General features: G+C 38.1%; 1 protein-coding gene across 2 annotated transcripts in view; it reads left to right on the top strand.

The window, feature by feature from the left end:
• ENPP1 (ectonucleotide pyrophosphatase/phosphodiesterase 1) overlaps window positions 1–22064 on the top strand; it is a 72326-nt gene that overhangs the window by 16815 nt on the left and 33447 nt on the right. The window contains exons 1-5 of one of the 2 annotated variants that reach the window (XM_034990658.1): window positions 15489–16783; window positions 17357–17429; window positions 18873–18989; window positions 20191–20316; window positions 21402–21462. In XM_034990658.1, coding sequence (XP_034846549.1) covers window positions 16757–16783; window positions 17357–17429; window positions 18873–18989; window positions 20191–20316; window positions 21402–21462 — 404 coding nt within the window. In that variant the 5' untranslated portion in view covers window positions 15489–16756. Of the gene's footprint in view, window positions 1–15488; window positions 16784–17356; window positions 17430–18872; window positions 18990–20190; window positions 20317–21401; window positions 21463–22064 lie in introns of those variants that run through there. The other variant, XM_034990657.1, reaches the window with a different exon arrangement.

The following is a 22064-nucleotide window of genomic DNA, read 5'->3' on the forward strand; positions in this document are numbered from 1 at the left end:
TGGCCATTTGTGTGCTGTAAGCAGAGTCAACTCTTACATTCCTCCATTGATCATTTGACCTTGGGAATGATGTAGGCATAAAATCTTGGGAGAAAGAAAACTAAGCATGTTCTCTCCCGTGTTCAGGGAGTCATACTAGTTGGTCCTACCAGCTCAATAAATTCCTCCCTGCTCCGTATCTGGTCGTCAGTTTTATAGATTCAAAACCCTCTCGTGGTATTTGATGGGTCAGGAATTTGGGGAAAGCTTGGCAGGGCAGATGTGGCTCAGGGTCTGTCATGGGGTTGTAGTCAGATGGAGAGTTGCAGCAGCAGGGGATGGAGCATCTAGAGCATCTAGAAGCTGGCTGGGCATCTCGCTCCCACTTCATGTAGTTTCAGGACCTTCCCATGTGATCTAGATCTATGTATAGGATAATTTGGGCTTACAGCATGATAGCCTCAGAATAGACTGCTTACATGGGGTCTGAAGGCTTTAAGAGTAAGCATTTCAGTGATGGATTTACATAATTTCAAAATAATTGATCAGTATTTTATATCATTTGGGTTTACCATAATGCGTTACATTTATTCAATTGTTTATTATCAGAAATTTAGGTTCTTTGCACATTTTTGCTACTACAAATAATGCTATGTAAATAAATATATCTGTATGCATAGCCTTATGCACTTATGTGAAAATTTCTATCAGATAAATGATTAAATTTCGAATTGCAGGAGTGGAGATTATGCACATTTTGATTTTAGGTAGATTAATCTAAATGGCCTTTTAGAAAGGAGCATATACTTCTATGAAGGCAGTGTGAAAGTGCGTGTTTCTCCTTACATCCTTGCCAACACTTGTAACTATTAATCTCTTTAATAATTGTTCATTTCATTGGCTAAAAAAGGACTCTGATTTATAGTTATTTGATTTGTAATGAAGGTGAATATCATGTTTTTATTAGCCATTTTACTTTGCATAGACTAGTTTATTACTTTTGGTATTTTAAAACTGCAGATTATCTTTCTCTACTTGTTTATGTGCTCATTATGTATCATGGATGTTAACCTTCCGTCATATGTTGAAAAAAAATTTTTTTTAATTTTATTTATTTATTTGAGAGGGGGCAAGGAAGGGGCAGAGGGAGAAGGAGAGGGAGAGAATCTTCAGCAGACTCCGTGCTGAGCATAAAGCCTGACATGGGGCTTGATCCCACAACCCTGAAATTACGACCTGAGCTGAAACCAAGAGTCAGACACTTAACTGCCTGAGCCACCCAGGCACCCCTGTTGAAAATGTTTTATCCTAGTTTCCCCCACCCCACTTCTCTTATGTCTGATGTTCTTTTTCTTTGGCATTATAGACATTCCTTATTTTTATGGATTAAATATATTAACTTCTCCTTTCTAATTTCTGAATTTTGTACCATCCTTAAAATAATGTTCACCACCCTAAAATTATAAAAATATTTGCTCATATTTTTCTTCTAGTGATATCATGTTAAATCTTTAAATATTTACTCCATCTATCATTTATTTTGAAACTTTATTTTTATTTCTTTTTTAGAGAGAGAGAGAGCATGAGCGGGGGTGGGGGAGGAACAGAGGGAGAGAGGGAATTTTAAGCAGGCTCTACGCCCAGCGTGGAGCTGACCTCACGACCCCGAGATCATGACCTGAGCTGAAATCAAGAGTTTGAGAACGCTTAACCAACTGAGCCACCATTTTATTTTGTTATAAGTCAAGAGATAGAAATCCAGTTTACTAAACACTTTCCTCAAGATCTTATCTCAATAGACTCCATTTCTTAAGAAACTGAAGTAAGTGAGAAGATACATAGAAGTCACAAAAATGTCTTTGGTGAACTGAAAACAAACGATGGTTAAATAAACCATCAAACCAAGAACAAAATATTGATATTTAATAATTCTGTGATCCCTCGTGGGCACTTTCCATTTGTGGATATAAATGCAAGCTTTAGTGGTAGGAGGCTGTATCTGAGGACTTACCCTCTAGCCTTTTTAAGAATGATCCTGCTTTGTGTTGAGGTATTTTCTGTTACTGATCTTGTTGATGAGGTGCTTACATCCCAAGATTCAGCGAGGGTGTACAGGTCATGGAGTGAAGTTGCCATCACAGCTAAATCCCTTTCCTGAAACCGTAACTTTATACCACCAAATGGCTGTTGCTTTACCCTTTGACCTTTAACTTCAGAGAGAAATGGTCTGTGAAAGCAATTGGTGAGATCTGAGAGAAGTGATTTGCTCACTCAGCCAGAAGTTACAAGTACTGGATATTCTTCTCTTTGAAGGGCTTGGTACTTTTTGAAACAAAAATAAATGAACAAATTTTTCTTTTTATTATATCTATATGAGATGATAGATGTTAGCCGAACCTACTGTGGTAATCATTTCACAGTATACATCAATCAGACCATCGTGTTCTATGCCTTAAACTTATGGTGATGTATGTCAATTATTTCTCATTAAAACTGGAAAGAAATTAAATGAAGTAATAGGAAAAAGAGTTGCTGCCCTGGATAACTCAGTTCTCTGGAGGCTCTGCAGCATTCCAGGAAAAATTTTGACAATGAAGGGTATGGCTCAAGTGAGTTCCTGATTCCCACTTCTGATTCGCCTGAGGAAGTACGTCTCCGGGGCTGGTGTTTCCAGTTCTTTTCATGACAGACCTAATAGTTATTCCACTGGCCTGTGTTCAGTCAAGAATCTTTTTTTTTTTTTTTCTTTTTTGGGTTTTTATTTAAGTTCCAATTAGTTGACCTACAGTGTATAATATTAGTTTCAGGAGTAGAATTTAGTGATTTATCACTTACGACATCTAGTGTTCATCCCAAGTGCCCTTCTTAATACCCATTACCCATTTAGCCCACACTTCCCTCCCACCTCCCCTCCAGCAACCCTTAGTTTGTTCTCTGTAGTTAAGAGTCTTTCTTGGTTTGCCTCTCTTTTTTCCCCCATCTTCATCTATTTTGTTTCTTAAATTCCACACATGAGTGAAATCATATGGTGTTTGTCTTTCACTGACTTATTTCACTTAACATAATACTCTAACTCCATCCACTTCATAGCAAATGGCAAGATTTCATTCTTTTTTATGGCTGAGTAATAGTCCAGTAGTGTGTGTGAGTGTGTGTGTGTGTACCACAACTTCTTTGTCCATTCATTAGTCGATGGACATTTGGACTCTTTCCATAATTTGGCTATTGTTTATAATGCTGCTATAAACATCGGGGTGCATGTACCCCTTCAAATCACTATTTTTGTATCCTTTGGGTAAATGCCTAGTAGTGCAATTGCTGGATCTTAGGGTAGTTCTATTTTGAACTTTTTGAGGAAACGCCATACTGTTTTCCAGAGTCAGCCAAGAATCTTAATACATATACATATTTGGGGTAAAATTCCTTAAGAAGAGGCGAGTATAGGAGATGGGGTCGGGAGTGATCCAAATAAAGGTAGGATCAATTGTCAGAGAGAAGTAGATTCATAGATATTTTAGATTTATCAGGGACCATAGAAAATATTCAGTCCAGCCCAATGTGGGGACTATAGATGATGTGGCTTCCTTGGTATTACAAGGCTCCAAATGTAATACATATCCTTATTTGTAATATAAAGGCATGAGACTTATTGGTCTTTTTGTGATTAGGGCCACAGTTTTGCTATACTTATATTTTTATTTGAAAATGGTTAGGATTTTAATAATTTCCTTGCAGCTTATGGTAAAGTAGTAACATTATTTCTGTTTTCTTAAGCCAGCTTTTAATCTAATATTTTATTTTAACCTGTCCTAAAAAGATTATTTTTTAATTATCATTACCAGCCCCTATTGGCTGTTGATATGAGCTTTCTTTGATACTTTTCTTCAAATGTTTGCTTAGCTAGAATAAGTCTTTGAAAATCAGGGCATTGATGAAATGACTTTTTGCTTAAATATCAAAGGTGCCAAAAAAAAAAAAAAAAACCTTTTCTGGACCATTAATTCTAGTTTAGGGAAGAATCTCCTAGTTTTATCAGCCCAAGAGACTAGTTCAACCAAATATGAAATGTGTTCGTTCAAAATAATGGTTTTAAACTGTGTGTTCTTTTATCAGCATCTCCTAACAGATTTATGTTATATTGGGGGCATTGTCTTCTCTGTCTTTCATGAACATAGTATCATACCTGAAAGTTACAAAATATCTATTTGCTGTTTTCTTTCTTTCTCACTTAGGAAAGGGTTAAATGCCTAGACCTCCACAGTGACACATGGTAGCATTTAAGAGAGCCAGTATTTAAAATAATAATAATTAAAGGTTTCTATTTTGTGTCTTACTAAATAAACTGCTGTACCTCTTAACTTTATTTCTCTTCTGTTTATTTTTTTAAAGATATGAAAAAAAGAACATAAATATTCCAAAGAAGCGTGTATTGGTTTTCATTGGGGACATAGTTCTCCTTACTCACAACTAGAATCTAGGTTTATAAAGTCTGTTAAACTAAGCCTGCTGCAGATTTCCCCCTTTACTAAATATGAGAAGTATTTGCCATTTAAAAAAAAATGCAACAGATTTAGCACTATTTCTGACAAATTAGAAGCAAGTACTATTTGAAATGATGGCATACATTCAGCAATTCTGTTAACTGGTGTTATTAAAAAATGTGTTGATAATGGAGTTTTTGAAGGTCCAAAATTTCTGTGATGTCTTTGGAGATTGTTTTTGTGGACTCCTATCTTAGTATCTCTCATTTTAAAGCCAATATTTTCCCTTTTATGTTTTGGAAAGTGCTATACTAGTATCTATGGAGATTTTTTTCTCTGCAGTTCTAGGAATCTCTCTGAGGGACAGTGCTATAGCTTGTGATGTGAGCTTACTTGTAATCGAGAGGTCCTAGAAGTACTTTAGCTGCTGGGTTTGAGCAGGTAGTAACAAGTTGCACCTCATATGCATGGATCTTTGCAGATCCAAAGGAACTGCCGTAGTATTTCCCCTCTGTTATGTTGTCTTTAGTCTTCTGATTGGTCCTTCTAGTTGCTCTTAGAAGCAGCGGTTTGGTAACAGATGGTAACAGATGGCCTTGTCCACAGTGACCCCTCGTATTTTTGGGGTTTTGTTGTCATTGTGTGTGTGTGCTTTAATAAATTGCTAGTTATTGCTTAAAACATCACAAAATGACTGTTATATTTCTCTTTTGTTTTAGCATCTGTTCCTCCTCCTGTCTACAAATTCTTGTCTTTAACCTATACTAGTCGTAAGATGATAAATAGTACTAAAATGACTTTTCTGTGATTCTTAATTGGGACCTGTTAATGAGATAATAAAAAATATCACTATTTCCATAATTGCCAAAACTAACATAATTGTGAGGATAAAGGGCATTATACTTAAGACAGTTATCATACTGGATATGGTACAGGCAGGCATTAATATTTCTTAAACTGAATTTGATGAGCTTGACCATAGATAAGAGAGACAGAAATATAAAACATACATTTCTGGAAGCTATCATAATTCAGAAATAAAGTTTTGAAGTCATAATTTCATCCTGTAAAGAAATTGTGCATGCTTATATATCTTATATGCTATGAAATGTTATAAATGTATTATATATGTATTATGTTGTATGAAGTTAGAGCAGCCTGTGAAGGATCTAGCTGTTGTGTAATTTATGGTGTATGTCCCATAAATAAAGATATATGCAAGTTGATCACACTTTATCTACCATAAGTTATAAAGGTGGTCTCAAACTTGAAGTTTCTCTGTCTAATGTTTTTGGCAGAAGCAAATATAAATCCGTTTTGGATGAAAACATTTTCATCCCAGGCTTCTAAAGAATCCTGAAAATTTTTAACATCAATGAACAGAACACAGTTAAAAAACAACCTGGCACACAGAGGAAAATGGCACCATGAGCAAAAACCAGCAGAAATATCACACAGCAGAAGCAGACAAGTAATGACATGAGATGGTATTGTTACCAGACACAGATTATAAAACTCTTGACTATTTTTGAAGAAAATATAGAAGAAATAGCGCCTGGGTGGCTCAGTCAGTTAAGCGTTCAACTCTTGATTTCAGCTCAGGTCATGATCTCAGGGTCGTGAGATGGAGCCCTGTGGCAGGTTCCGTGCTGGGTATGGAGCCTGCTTAAGATTTTCTCTCTCCATCTGCCTCCCCCCCAACAAAAAAAGAAATTTAAAAAATAAAAAAATAAAAAATCTTAGTAGTTGGGGAGGGTGTGTGTTGTAATGAGCACTGGGTATTATATAAGACTGATGAATCACAGACCTGTACTCCTGAAACAAATAATGCATTATATGTTAATTAATTGAATTTAAATTAAAAAAATAAAAATTCACTTATTTAAAAAAAAAGAAAAAAGAAAATATAGAAGAAATAATAGTGAATTGGAAGAAGGGTAATTTCTTATGATCTTTCTTTTTGTGGTACATGATAGATGATGTTTTCTGAACTATCTTTCACCTTACTAATTCTGTTTTTCACTGTGTCTCTTCTGATGTGAAGCCTTGTCATTGAATTTTGTTCATTTTTTATTCCTAGAAATTTTATTTGGTTCTTTAAAGACTTTCTAGGTCACTTTTTGTAGTTTAATGTTTTCCTGTTAAAATCCATTTCTACTTTTATTTTGGATACTATCTGAAGAGATGACAATTTTCTAGAACTGATGAAAGATACCAACCCTCAGATTTAAGTAGCTCATTGAATCTTAAGCAGAATAAATAAAAGAAATATATATCAACAAATGACACAATAACATTGCAGAATACAAAAGTAAAAATAAAAAGTCATTAAGTGTCTGCCTTCGGCTCAGGTCATGATCCCAGGGTCCTGGGATCGAGCCCCGCATTGGGCTCCCGGCGGGAGACCTGCTTCTCCCTCTCCCACTCCCCCTGCTTGTGTTCCCTCTCTCGCTGTGTCTCTGCCTGTCAAATAAATAAATAAAATCTTAAAAAAAAAGATTTTAAAGGTATTGAAAAAGACACATTTCCTTCAAAAGTGCAACAGACAGCTGAATTCTCAATAGTAATGATTAAAAGCATAACATAGTGCAACGATACCTTCACTGTGCTGAAAGAAGATCATTGCCAAACTGTAATTATGTACCAGAAGAAATATCTTTCAAGAATGAGAACAAAATAAAGACATGTATAAACTAACAAATACTGAGAGAATCTGCCATCAGGAAAATTCTAAAAGAAATACTTTAGGCAGAAGGAAATACATTCCAGATGATTCCAGATAAAAGGTGCAAAAGAAAATGTGTAAAGTCATAAATATTTGGGTAAATCTAAACGAACTTATAAAACAACAATGACTTAAGGAGTTTAAAAATTAGAATAAAAGTAATATTAAAGGAGAAGAAAGTCTTAAAGCTATAACCTAAGTAGCCATATCAGTAACTTGGGAAAAAACCCAAAACAAAATGGAAAATTAAACATAGGCTACTGAAGGAAAGAAAAAATAAAGATAAGACCAGAAATCGGTAAAATAAAAAATAAACATGTAAAAGAGAAGACTGGCAAAGAAAAAGTGATTCTTTAAAAAGGAGTATTACTTCTGGTGAGCCTAATTAAGACAAAAAGGAAAGAGGGAATGAAAGAAGGACCACAAACACAGATCTACAGACACTGAAGAAATAAGAAAGGGCTATCACTTTCTACCAATGTATTTGAAAATGTAGATGAAGTGAAAAAGTCCAAGAAGAAAAACAACTTATCAAAACTGACTCAAGAAAAATTAGAAAATGTAAATAATTCTATAACCCATGAAGAGATTGAACCAGAATTAATAAACTTATACAGATCTTTCTAGGCCCAGAGAGCTTCACCAATGAGTTCTACTAAACCTCCAAGGAAAAAATTAACTCTGATCTTATACATCTTTACTGCTCTTTTTAAATTTTATTTTTATGAAGTTGGCATGGCTTAAAGATCTTTTTGTCAGTCGTGTTCTGGAATTTTATAATGATGTGAATAAGTATGAGCCTTCTTTGATTTATTATTCTGGATACTTGATATTAGGACCTCTGATTTGAAGATTTGCATATGTCTTCTTGACTCCCACTGAGAATACTAATTAGGTGTTTTTATTTATTTATTTATTTATTTATTTATTTATTTATTTTTTAAAGATTTTATTTATTTATTTGACAGAGAGAGAGAGACAGAGAGGGAACACAAGCAGGGAGAGTGCGAGAGGGAGAAGCAGACTCCCCCCTGAGCAGGGAGCCCGATGTGGGGCTCGATCCCAGGACCCTGGGATTGTGACCTGAGCCAAAGGCAGACGCTTAATGACTGAGCCACCCAGGTGCCCCAGGTGTTTGTTTTTAATATATTTTTCTCTTCCTTTCCCTTTTTTTCCTTCGTGTTCATCTTACACTTTTTGTTTATCTCATATTATAGGCTGACTTCAAATGAGTGGTGAACCATGACTGTTCGCTGATATTTAAGAATGAGGGATTGGGGGTGGCGCTTGGGTGGTTCAGTTGGTTAAGCGTCCAACTTGATTTCAGCTCACATCGTCAGCTCACAATGGAGTCTGCTTGAGATTCTTTCCCTTTGACCCTTCCCCTGCTCATGCACATGCACTCTCTTTCTCTCTCAAATAAATAAATAAACCTTAAAGAAAATAAAAAAGAATGGGAGGAGCTTCTGGTTGGGCTGAAGTTCCCTAAAATGCCAGAATGGGAAAACTTTTGCTCTGGGTCACTAATACCCACATCCTAGCATCCTTAGTTCTCTGGCATTTGGGTTTATCATGGAAACTTTGGAAAATAAAGGTAAGTACCAAGAAGATAAGGAAAATCACTTGTGAGCCCATCAGGCAGAGAGAAGACTATTTATAAAAGATATATCATATATAACAGGAAATTAGAATCATACTGCCCATTTTGTTTTATTATTTGCAATTTGTAATGTGTAGGTGTCTTTCCTCATGCTGTAAAATTTCTACATCATCATTGTTAATGACTATATAATATTCAACTACATAAATATATTTTCTTTAGCCATTTTCTATTGGAGATTGTGTATGTGTCTATTTTTTTTCTTATAAGTGTAAGTGGTGCTACATGTAAACATTTGTAATAAATATTTGTACATAATTTTTTATCTTAGGATAAGCTGCAAGAAGTGTAATTTTGTGAGCAAAAGAATATGAATGGTTTAAGGTGTGTGTTCTTACATTCACAGTGCTTGGATCAGTCTAAGGCTATACTTTGTTAAGTGTGCAGACACGGATCTGTAGTACTCTCCAATATGCAAATTGTTGTTTACATAGATCCCTTTGTCATCAGCATGGGTTGGAGAGCTGCTGTATAGATATAACTAAAATTACCAGTACCACCATCCCATGAAAAACAACATTTTGCCTTCTTTCTCTCTCTAGTGCATCTTTTGGGTAGATTTTTTTAAACCACTACATGGTCTTCAACAGCTGTTGAAAACAAATTTCTGCAGAAAAAAAGGAGGGGGAGGCGAAATGTTAATATACTAGTTCATGGCATTTCTTTTACCAACATATTAAAAAGAATACCCTGTAGTTTGCTTCAACATTGGTTATATTGTCCCTGTGGAAGACTCTTTAGTGGGCTCAAGTCCTCTTGGTGAGTTGGATAGTCCTAGTAGGAACTGTCTTTTATTGACCCCTCGTTGCCATTTATTGAGCACAGTCACCAATCTGGGCACTTTCTGTACATTATGCCCAAAGTTTGTGCCAACTTTGTGAGGTAGGTATTATCACCCCTTTAGGGGTTTTTTAAAAAAAGAAGGTTTAATGAATATATTAAATGTTCCCAAGTCCCACAGTTTCTGGTTGTCTAGAAGTCACTGGAACACAAGCTCCATGAGAACACTGAAATCATTTTGTTCACTGGTATAGTCCCAGCATTAGATCAATCTTGACATGCAGCAGTCTCTCAAGAAATATTTGTGGAATGTTGACAAAATGAATTAAGAGAGGTGGAATTTGAACCCTAGCCATTTTGAACCTGAAACTTTCTACCAGGCAGAAGTCAACTTCTTCAGAGTTTTAATGTTTCACTGAGAGATTAAATGTGAGGTTTGCCCCAGGGTGATGTGCTATTTCAGTGCTTGGTGTCTCCTTCCTCATTTTCATTTGCTCATTTGTATAAATTGCTTTATATAAAATGTCACTGCCACTTAGGAGAATCTACAGTTATGTCAAATATAACTAAAATGATACTGAGTATGTAAGAGGCCAAGCAAAAATTAGAACTATTTCTTTAAAAATTCCTAAATCCACTCAAGCAGTTGTTCTAACATATACTTTGAACTTTGTAATACTTAAAAGTTCTTCAAGAATATGACATTTTCTCTGGTGTCCCTTCAAATGCCCTGTGGAAGTTTCTGAGGATCTAATCCTCATCTTCTAGGGGAAAAAAAAAAAATTTTTTTGCCTGAAGACTCAGCCCTGTGTGGAACTGAGTTCTCACAAAGTTCTCTTGAGAGAGCATGCAGCTGTGCTCAGAGATCAGAGGACTGATTCATCTTCACCTCAGATGAGCATTTACATTCCATCTGTCACATGTGAATACCAAATACAGCAATCTACCATTTCCTGAAAAAGATGTTTTTCATGTACATTTATTGTAGGCATCATTTATATAAAGCAGATACCAAGGCACTTAGACTGACTCTGTCAAGTCAGATGAAGAAAAAAGATTATGGTTTCCCCTCAAATTACGTTTAACGAAGTCACAGTTTGCCAATTTTCAGTTCAACAATTATTTGTCGAATGTCTGCTGTGTGCTGGGCACCATACTAGACATGGAGAATACAGAGATGAGTAAATTACCCCTCCCTGGAACTCACAGTCTGGTCAGAGACCGATGGATCTCATGGAGCATGGTGAGGGCGGTGGTGCTTGGGAGTGAGGGAGACAGAAGAGGACAGAGCATCTCCTGAGAAAGGAGAGGTGGGTGAGTCCAAGCTCTCATTTCACACTTGGACTCATACCAGAACCTTCCACAATGTTGCCAAAGGCTTTTTCTAGAATTTGTCAATCCAGTCATGTCCCTTCCATATTTAAATACCCCAACAGCTCCCCACTGAATGCCCCTAAGACCATGGCCCCCTTTCAGCCACTCCTGTGTCCCCCGACTGCCCCACTGCTTTACAGCCTGAGTGCCCAAGTTCAAATCTTGCCCCCCGCGGTTTGTCAGCTCTCTGAGCTCAGTTTCCTTAAACTGGATTAATGTCAGTAATCTGTCTCATAATGTTATTGTGAAGATTGAATGATTTGATCTAAAACTCTGAGAAAAGTGCCCTGTGCATAGGACTGGAGAAGTGATGCTTATCACACCATTCCTCTCTGTGTCCCAGACTGGTGGTAGTTTCTGTACCTCCCTGGCTTTGCAGGAGGTGCCAATTGCACGCTTTGTTGCTACCATGTGATTTAATTCTTCGGCTGCTTCTCACCATTTCCTGTCTTTAACATCGACAAATTCTGGAGTTGTCAGCCTGATTAGATGGTAAACTCTGAAGATTCGGCATTTCGCCACAGGTGGTTTTTTGTTTTATTTTTGTACTTCCCCACAGAACCTAAACACAGGGCTTATTGCAGACACTCAAACATCTCTTTGTTGATGGAGGGGGAAATCCCTTTTTCTCCAAGTCTCTGTGAAAAAAAAAATTTTTTTTTTATCACCATTCTCTCCTTTTCTTCTCTCCACTGTGCTATTAGCATGTTAATGTTTTTTGCATATTTCTGCTGTAGCTCTCCTCCCATTCCATTGTAATTATTCATTTCCATCCCCCCCCCCCCCCCCGCCCCAGCTTCATTTCTGTTGCTTTCATTTGTCTCTCTGGCCTTTAGCAAAGGCACTGCGTACAAATAGACACTCCTATATGAGTCAATGCTCAATAAAGAATAATACATGTTATATTAATGCCACTGTATTTGAGGGAATCTGTGAGAAAAAAAATTGAGTGCTTTCTTTGTATCTATTTCTTTTGGTTCACTAAATGTCCAAGAAAGACCTAATGATTTAAGTACTCCAACTAAACAAGCAGAAAACTCTCAAATATTCTTCTAATGTAGAGGCAAAACATTCCAACAATTTACTTGTATGTCTGGTAGATGCATGTGTTCTAAGATAAAATGTTTTGTCTCTAGTTTCTAAGAGAATATCAAAATATGAAACCTACCTAAATTGTTAGAGAGGTAAAAATGAATAGTGAATTTTGACATTGCTTTTTTTTTTTAAATTTTATTTATTTGAGAGAGAGAGAGCACACACATGCAAGCGCGGGGAGGTGTAGAGGGAGAAGAAGACTCCCCGCTGAGCAGGGATTCCCACGCTGGGGCTCAATCCCAGGACCTTGAGATCATGACCTGAGCTGAAGGCAGATGCTTAAACGACTGAAGTTGCAGTTGGGTGATTTTCAGCGCAACAATTATTTGTCCACCTGAGCCACCCAGGTGCCCCTGACATTGCTTTTTTAAACTACTTTGAGAAGAAATTAAACTTGAATTAGATTTCACAGTTCTGACATTTTCTACTAAAAATTATTCTGATTAGGTATTGTATAACACAGTAGTAGATGATACAAGTTTCATCTTTTATGGATGTGATTATAGATGAGAATTGATTGTTCCTTATTTTTTGTTTCATTTCCATGCTTTGCATTATCTTATAAAAGATAAATCTAGGGGCGCCTGGGTGGCTCAGTCAGTTAAGCATCTGCCTTTGGCTCAGGTCATGATCCCAGGGTCCTGGGATCAAGCCCCAAGTTGGGCTCCCTGCTCAGTGGGGAGCCTGCTTCTCCCTCTCCTCCCCGCTTGTGCCCTCTCTCACTGTCTCTGTCGCTATTTCTGTCTCTCAAGTAAATAAATACAATCTTAAAAAAAAATAAATCTAAGCAATATCTTTTAGCAGTGGAGAGGTAATGAAAAAAAAATCATGTCCGTTCTGCAGCTTCATAAGAGGGTGGAGACTGCATATATCATGTGTGTTTTAAACTCATGCTTACAATTTACTTACTTAGTTTTACTTATGTTTTTAAAGTAGGCTCCATGCCCAGCATGGAGCCAAATGCAGGTCTTGAACTCCCGACCCTGAGATCAAGAGTCAGATACTTAACTGACTGAGCCACCCAGGCACCCCAATCAAGAATACTGTGTATTTCAAATTTCTCTTTTTATTAACTTTTTATTGCTTTTCAGTAAAGTTTTGTAGTTTTCATTATCTAGGATTTTTAAATTATTGGATTTATTTTTAGACATTTTTGGCTGCTAGGAGCAGTATTTTTCACAAGGTATTTCCATTGGTTGTTAACTGTGTGCAGGACAGGTAGTGACTGTTGAACATTGATTTTTCCGTCACAGACTAACTCACAATCAGACTAGATCACCCACCTACTTCTTCTTCTTCTTTCTTTTTTTTTTTAAGTGGGCTCCTTGCCCATCATGGGGCTTGAACTAACTGCCCCAAGATCAGGAGGTGCACACTCTATGGACTGAGCCAGCTAGGCGCCCCTAATGCTTGTGATTTAAATGCTTGCCTACCACCAAATCTTCCCATAGTTTTTCTCAAGATGAGACTTAATTGTAACAGAACCATTCGCAAGTTCTGTTTTATGTTTAGTAAGAACACTGCAGTTGTTGGTAATACATCTCCATGACTAAATTTCTTACAGCAGTGAGGGAATGTGTATTTTAAGCCAGTACATTTCAGAATATAAATAAAGTTCTCCTACTGTGATTTTTTATTTGTTGGTATAAACTTAACTCTGATTATTAGTGTAAGTACTAGAACTTTTGGGTCTTCTTACTTCCAACAAGTATTTTATGCCAATTTCAGGTTTCTCCTTTTAGTTTCATCTCCGTTCCAAACTGTCCCACTTCTGAGAACTCAATCATAACCTCCATTCTTCCTCCTTCCTTGCTCCCTCCTTTATTCCCACTCCCACAGTTGCCTGATCCCCAGTCTTCTCCCAGTTCTCAAACCTTTGTATCCACATGGTCCCAACCCTGTTCAGCCACTACAGCCACATTTTGACTCTGATTATCAGCTTTTCTGCTCAGTTTCCCCTGCCCTCCCATCTCCCCACGCCATGTTATCTTTTTGTCCCAAACCTCCACTCCCAGCTTTGGGATTCCAGGCCACTTTGTGTCCATTACAGTCCATAATTTCACGTTCAGCCGGGCTCCCAAAGCTTGAAGGTCTTTTCACTCTTCTCTTGTTGACTCAGTCTCCTTTGTCTCCATGGATTTGCAACCATTCTTCACTTGGGATGTCCTACGCCCCCTCATTACAGAGCCCCGCTAGGGATGTCCTACGCCCCCTCATTACAGAGCCCCGGCTAGTCTTCTTCACTCCCAGGAGATATTCTTACTTGCCCAAGAAGATTGAGGGCATCCACCATCAGCTGCTTCCAACTTCCTCTGGCTGTATCTCAGTTTTGTATCTTCCTCTCAGCCTTCTTCTGACGTGTCTATCTTTGAGGCTAACCTCCTGAGATTGTATAGATTAAACTGACTTTTTAAGCCAGTTTCTTAAAGTGAACTTATTTCTTGGTTTGTGTGTGTGTGTGTGTGTGTGTGTTTGTTGTGAAGACAAACAGTTTTGAAATAAGCAGTCTTGGACAACTCTATTGCCCACTTGTGAGAGTATGGACGGCCCTGGTTTTGCATGAGTCTGTGGCATGCTCAATTTCAGTTACCACAGTTTAATTAAATAACACCAGTCCCCCAACAACATGGTTTAAGTTTCAGTTACCAAGATTTATTAACTGTGAGGAGTTGCATAGAATACAGTCTTTGCTGCTAGCGTTTTCTGTCCACAAATCACTGTGTAAATAACAGATGCATATGGTGGCCAGTGACCAACATGGTTTCTTTTCACGTCTGTCAGTGATTGGTTATGATGCATCTATTGGTCGTTCACAGACAGCAAAGAAAGTGGTTGCGTTGCTTCTTTGTCTGCTGGTGGTAAATGTACATGGCATTTTATACAGATAGATGATCGAAAGAGAGAATTGGCTGATAAAGATGAAAATTCAGTAAAGGAAAGAAAAGTGATAATGCCAGAAGTGAGATTCAGTTCACATGTAAATGGGGTTCTGGAAGAAAAAGGCAACCGTGGGAATGTTAACACTGCCTCTGTTCAGCAGCCTCTAGCTATGCAGCCAGAAGAACTGAGTGATGGTGAGTTTATGGACATAGTGAGGAGCGTGGCTGTGATGGAAAGGATGAAGATGTCCCAGAGGAAGGGACCCCGGCACAAGAATTCATATTAAAGGAACTTGTGGAGATATTTCATATTATTAAAAGTGCAAAGGTTAAAACATGAAAAACTGATCTAAGCTTGGAAAGGAATGTGGCCAGTTGCCAAGGCATGGAAAATATACTCATTCTGTATTATAAGCTCTATGATGAGAAGGAGAAGAAGATAAAGCACTGTTCAAATTGTTCTTGATAAGTTTATTACAATGAAAACTTTAATTATCCATGTTTTAAATGACAGAAAACTAAATACAGATTAGCTTTACAATTTTTTCATTTCCCTATATGTTTATGTTCAACAGTAAGAGTTTTTAGTGTTTTTGATAGAGACTTAAAAATTACCTTTCATATGTTTGTGTCCACTTACGCCACCATCAAAGATTTAGGGGAATCTGTTAGTGCTCTCTGCTGGTACCTTGTTCTGTTTGCCATTGTTTACTTGTTTGTTCAAGCTCTTCCTCTGGTGGCTCCCTACTTCAATGCACATACATGTACTTAGGTTTTTGATTTCCTAAGAAAAAGGCTTCACCTTGACCCTGTTGTGTTTGAGACCCACTATACTCTTGCTCTCCCTTCCTTTACCCTCATTTTTTTCTGAAATAAGTTAGACCTGCTGATTCAGTTTACTTAACCATTTTCTTTCTCTTTAGTTCTTGTAGTCACTTGATATTAGGCACCTCGAGGACAAAGGTCATGTCTGTTTTATTACTGAGTATACAGTACCTAACCTGGCGACTGGCATATATGGTCAAGACTTGATATGTCTCATTTGAGGAGTGAGTTCATAAAAGCCTGCACCCACCATCCACCCTGTCCCATTCACCCATTCCTCATCTCTATTATCTCTTTAGCTTGGCTTTTGGGAAACACCACTCCACCTGTCCCCACTACATCCATTCCCCTTTGCATATTCTTTGTTCTAGCCAAAGTAAGCTGCTCGTTGTTTATTTGCTGCCTTCCATTTCTTCCTTCAGACCTGTCCTTATGCTGGCCTTCCTCCTAGAAGTGTGCTCTATTATATCATTGATCATATCATATCATCATCTCCCCCTTTCAGAGCCCTGCCCAAAGTCTTTCTCTATGAAGCCTTCTCTGATTTCCTTCTCTTCAACCACTGCAACCTTTCTCCTTCTTTAAACAACTATGGGACTGGAGCTGCCTCCTAGGACTTGCCAAATATGAGCCATTTATGCTGTTATATTTACCTTTTCCCACACAAATAGAAGCTCCCTGAGGCATCTGTTATTCTTCCCTATGTATAACACAGTCTTTACCCATAGTTGGTACTGAATGCATGGTTTGTCGGATTTTCCTGCAAAGTGAGATTCCAGAGAGCTCTCAGGGAAACTCCATGCCACTAAAAATATTGAGGGTTCTCTGGATTTTTTTTTCTAATTCTCAAAGAAAAATTCTGTGTGGTGTGTCTACTTATCTTAAAATGTCAAAGGCCACAAGAGTGGAGACTGAGAAAGTGGCAAAATGTTAGAGCTGGAAAGAATTTTAGCGATCCATGAAGTCCAGCCCTTTAATTGTAAAGGTGAGTAATCTGATGTCTAGAGCATGTAAGTGATCTCCCCCAAGTCACACAACCAGTTTGTGGTAACATTTGGGCCCACAGCGCAGTTCCCAGCCCTGTCTAGTGCCTGTCCCCACAAACTGCCGTGGGGCATGGGGCATGTGAGGATATTGTTTAGGGTTTATGTAGTTAAACTATGGAAAAGAGGCATCTAATAGTCTCATATTACCTTTTATGGATTAACAAATAAGAAATTGAATCTCTAATTAGATTTTTTTTTCCCCTCTCTCCTTCCCTTAATTATTTCCAAATTCTCTGACTGGATTTATTTGCATTAACTGGGAAATTTCTGGAAGCATTAATCTTTGATGGCATAGATTCATTTGCTAACACTTAAGTAAACTTTTTCTTGAAATAAAACATACATACAGAAAAATGCACAAAGCATAGGTATGCAGTTTGAATTTTCACAAAGCACACACATCCATGTGACCTGCACCCACATCAGGAAAGAAAGCAGCACCAGCAACTTTAGAAACATTTGATGAAATAAAAGCGTTTAAAGCTATATAACTTTCTTTTTTCTCCCCACAGGTATTGTCAGTCTGTGTGTTAACAACAATCCTTGGTTGTATATTTGGGTTGAAACCCAGCTGTGCCAAAGAAGGTAATTACTACAGTAATTCGTGTGCACACGTGTGTGTGTGTGTGTGTGTTGCTATTTAGACTTCTTCAGAATATGATTGAGAAAGTGTTATGTCCTAATCTGTGGGTCCTCAGTAGTTACTGCAGATTTGATGCTGGTTTGAGCCTTCTTGAAGCTCTTTTGTTGAATTAGCCATATAATACTCTATTTGCAAAACTTCATCCTAAAACAACAAAGAGGGGCTAGGACCAAAAAATCAACCAAGCAAAGCGAAAACCCCCAAAGCAACAAAAAATAAATTAAGAACAGTGAAACAAACAAGCAAATATGGCCTAAAGATTCTGGTGCTGGGCCCCTGGAACCCTCTCCCTGACTTTGTCCAGGGACTCCGAAGACACTCTTTTTCCCCAGGGAGTTAGTTGCTGAAGCAGCTCTGGACGGGTTACTAGGTAACCAGGTAGCATCTCTGGGCAATCAGAAACTTATTGTTACATGCCCTCGGCTTTTAAAATTGCGGGCCTTGGTGGTCAGGAGCTAGGATTATTCCTTTTTTCTGTTGGATTTGCATTATTTTACAAGTGGATTTTAGTAATCTAATGAAAACCTAGCTTTTTCCAGGTATCTAGTAAACAGTTACAACATAAAATTATTGTTTTTGATAAGAAGTCTTCCTTCCATATTCACCATGTATCCATTTAACAAAAACTTGCTAGTACCAACTAGCATCTTGTGGGGTGCCAGGATGCAGTATGCTGGGCAAAATCCACGTGTGGTCTTTGTCCTTAAGCTGGGAGTCTAGTGTGAGACTGGGATAGTAACCAAATACTCTAGTTCGGATGGAAATAAGTGACGGAGGGGAAGGACAAGGTTTTATAAAAGCTTAAAAAAAGTAAATCAGACCTTGACTGGGAAATTTGGGCACCACCTGGATCTGAAGGCCAAATCTGTATTTTAGGTGATGGGGGGAGGGGTACTCCTGCAGAATGTTCATACATGGACATCACTTCTTTCATACACCAAGCCTGGGGGTGAGGTAAGTCAGGCATTCTTTCTCTTTCTCTGAAATATTCAGAAAATTAATTTTAAAACTTTATCTCACATTTCGAAATTTTAGAGAACTTTATGGCTGTGTAAGCCAACCTTTTCTGAGCATAAAACATTCAGCACAAGTCCTTCTTCTGACTTTCTTTACCATGCCATAAGGATTTAAGTCTTAGCAGCCCCAGTTGGGTTTGTCATAAATTTTAAAAGTTCTTTTTTTCTATGGCAAGAGAGAAAATCAAAACTCTGTGCCTTCTTTTTGTGCCACTTTCTACGTGTATTTGTGAAAAGATTTTTGGGTACCTTTATTACGCCATCTGTGTTTTCTAAGGTAGGATTTGAATCTATCTTAGGTATATTAGTTGATGTTTGCTTTGTGCTTCTATGATCTGAAAGCTCTAACTCATTATTCTATATTTTCAGTGAAAAGTTGCAAAGGTCGCTGTTTTGAGAGAACATTTGGCAACTGCCGCTGTGATGTTGCTTGCGTTGACCTTGGAAACTGCTGTCTGGATTACCAGGAGACATGTATAGAACCAGGTAAATAAAACTATGCAGGGAGGGCACCTGGGTGGCTCAGTTGGTTAAGCAACTGCCTTCAGCTCAGGTCATGATCCTGGAGTCCTGGGATCGAGTTCCGAGTCAGGCTCCCGCTCAGAGGGGAGCCTGCTTCTCCCTCTGACCCTCTCCCCTCTCATGCTCTCTCTCTCTCTCAAATAAATAAATAAAATCTTAAGAAAAATATGCAGGGAAAAAGATGGGGATCAGGGACAAGTTCTTTATCTTTTAGGTATGTGATTTATCTAACTCATTTGAGATTTTTAAAAATTTGGCCTTTGTATTTCCTTAGAGAAAAAAATGTCACGAGTTTTGCCTTTGTTCAACACTTTATGGAGAGCCAAACCATGCCTGTTTTTAATGTATGCAGAAAGCCAATATAATCTAATTTGCACTTTAACTTCAAAAAGGCTGCTTGAAATATATGAATATTTTCAGTGTGGGCTCATTAAAACAAGAGTTCTTAGACATCCACTTCTTTTTATTGAAGTATAGAGTTGACACAGAATGTTACATTAGTTTCACATGTACTTACATGTCTACTTACACTTCAAAATAAAACCATCAGAATATGTATGTTTTCTCAGTTTGATTTGGATTTCTCTACGTAGGTCATGGATATTTAATATTTAAATGAGAATAAACCAGATTCAGGTGAAATTTTGAGAACCCTGAAAACGGCTGGTGGGAAAAAGCCAAGAAAGATCTATATAAGAATTGTACGAGGGGCGCCTGGGTGGCTCAGTTGGTTAAGCGACTGCCTTCGGCTCAGGTCATGATCCTGGAGTCCCTGGATCCAGTCCCGCATCGGGCTTCCTGCTCGGCAGGGAGTCTGCTTCTCCCTCTGACCCTCCCCTCTCTCATATGCTCTCTCTCATTCTCTCTCTCTCAAATAAATAAATAAAATCTTAAAAAAAAAAAAAAAGAATTGTACGATAATAATGTTTGTCCATGTTTTAAAATGACGAAATTCTGTTCTTTTTAGCAACATAATAACACTTATTGCATGCATGTTTTCTGTTAGTTCACATCAACCACTGTGGTGGCCGACCCTGCGAGGAACTCTGAGGAATGAAAGAGTTCCTTGTGTCTCGTGGATCTTGCCCCGGAGGAGAGCAAGTCTGCGTCCACTTCCAGTGTGTTGAATTTGGACCATAACGTGTATTTTGTTGTTTGTTTCTAGAACGTATATGGACTTGCAGCAAATTCAGGTGTGGGGAGAAAAGGTTGTCCAGAAGCTTGTGCTCCTGTTCAGATGACTGCAGGGACAAGGGCGACTGTTGTGTGAACTTCAGCGCCGTGTGCCAAGGTCAGCTCTCCACGCGCCCATCTGGTTCCACAGCAGCCTGCCATCCTCCTTGGTGGTGGCGGGGTTTTGCAGAGCTGTCATTTTTTACATTAGGGATCCTATTTATTGACCAACTATGTTGGCCGAAAAGATATTGAAAAAGCATTTTATTAAAGAAAAATTCAAACATGAGAGTCAGGAAAGTATGCAGTGAATCTTGTAGCCATCCATCAGTTGAGGAATTCCTATGACCTACACACAGCAAATCTTGTTCTGTGTAGAGTTACTCCCTCTCCCGCTACACCCCTTCATGTTATTTTGACATTAGCTACACATTTAATGCTGCCTTGTGGAAAGATGGCTTTTGCAGTCCTGGCTGATTTCTATGTCCCAAGTGCCCTCGTTGTGAATGAGGACAGTGTCTGCCACATGTTGAAAGAAGAGATGTGAAATTACTGCCCAGGGTTATGGGTATTATGTGAGCTGATGCTATTGTGATGTCTTGTCCAAGGGTTCTTTGAAATTGATATGAGGGGAACTAAGATATCCAGGATTTAGTACTAGAAGATGTTGTTGGGTGGATAAAAGGAGGCTTGTAAATTTTGGCTGAAAATATCAACCACTCAAGAATGAAAAAGGTGCCTTTGGGCGCCTGGGTGGCTCAGTTGGTTAAGCGACTGCCTTCGGCTCAGGTCGTGATCCTGGAGTCCCGGGATCGAGTCCCGCATCGGGCTCCCTGCTCGGCGGGGAGTCTGCTTCTCCCTCTGACCCTCCCCCCCTCATGTGCTCTCTCTCATTCTCTCTCTCTCTCAAATAAATAAATAAAATCTTTAAAAAAAAAAAGGTGCCTTTAAGTTCCCACAAATACAGTAATATGTTTTAGTCTTGCAATTATACATTTTTTTTCTTCCTGATATCAACTAACTCTTACTATGAGACATAGTAACTTTCTGTATTTGTTGTATTTCCCTAGAATCATGCCCCATATTATCTACATATCTGTTAACATTTTGTTTTTGGAATCTGTCATAATATGTCTCACAGCATCACAGTTATTGTTACTGTTCAGTGTGTTCAACTTGTTTTATTTCTTGAAAATATTTTAGGACAGAAAAGTTGGGTAGAAGAAACTTGTGAGAGCATTAATGAGCCACAGTGTCCATCAGGGTAAGATGATATTCTGAAATACTATTTTTTTAGAGTACTATTTTTTTTCTCTTTCCACAGAATAAAAATAATAATCAATCATTGGTTCATTAAATGTTGTTTTTAGTCAGGCCTTGTGTTGGTCACTGGTGGTGTAGTTAATTATGGAATGACCCTTCACTCTGGAAGCTAACAGAAAAAAAGGAAGGTCATGACTATTTAGTCTTTACTGGCCATGAGCAGTGGGTGGAAATCTTTTGTCTTTCTCATTAGGAAGGAAGGCCTTTTACTTTCTTTCTTTTTTTTTTTTTTTAATTTTATTTTATTATGTTATGTTAATCACCACACATTACATCATTAGTTTTTGATGTCGTGTTCCATGATTCATTGTTTGCGTATAACACCCAGTGCTCCATGCAGAACAAGCCCTCTTTAATACCCATCACCAGGCTAACCCATCCCCCCACCCCCTCCCCTCTAGAACCCTCAGTTTGTTTCTCAGAGTCCATAGTCTCTCATGGTTCGTCTCCCCCTCCGATTCCCCCCTTCCTACTATCTTCTTCTTTTTTTTTTTTTTTCATTTGTAGCTTTGAGAGTTAAACCTGTAGCAAATTACTTTATAG

The sequence above is a fragment of the Mirounga leonina genome, unplaced genomic scaffold (assembly GCF_011800145.1).
Source record: "Mirounga leonina isolate KUSES-001 unplaced genomic scaffold, KU_Mleo_1.0 Mir_53, whole genome shotgun sequence".
In the NCBI taxonomy this organism is placed as follows: domain Eukaryota; kingdom Metazoa; phylum Chordata; class Mammalia; order Carnivora; family Phocidae; genus Mirounga; species Mirounga leonina.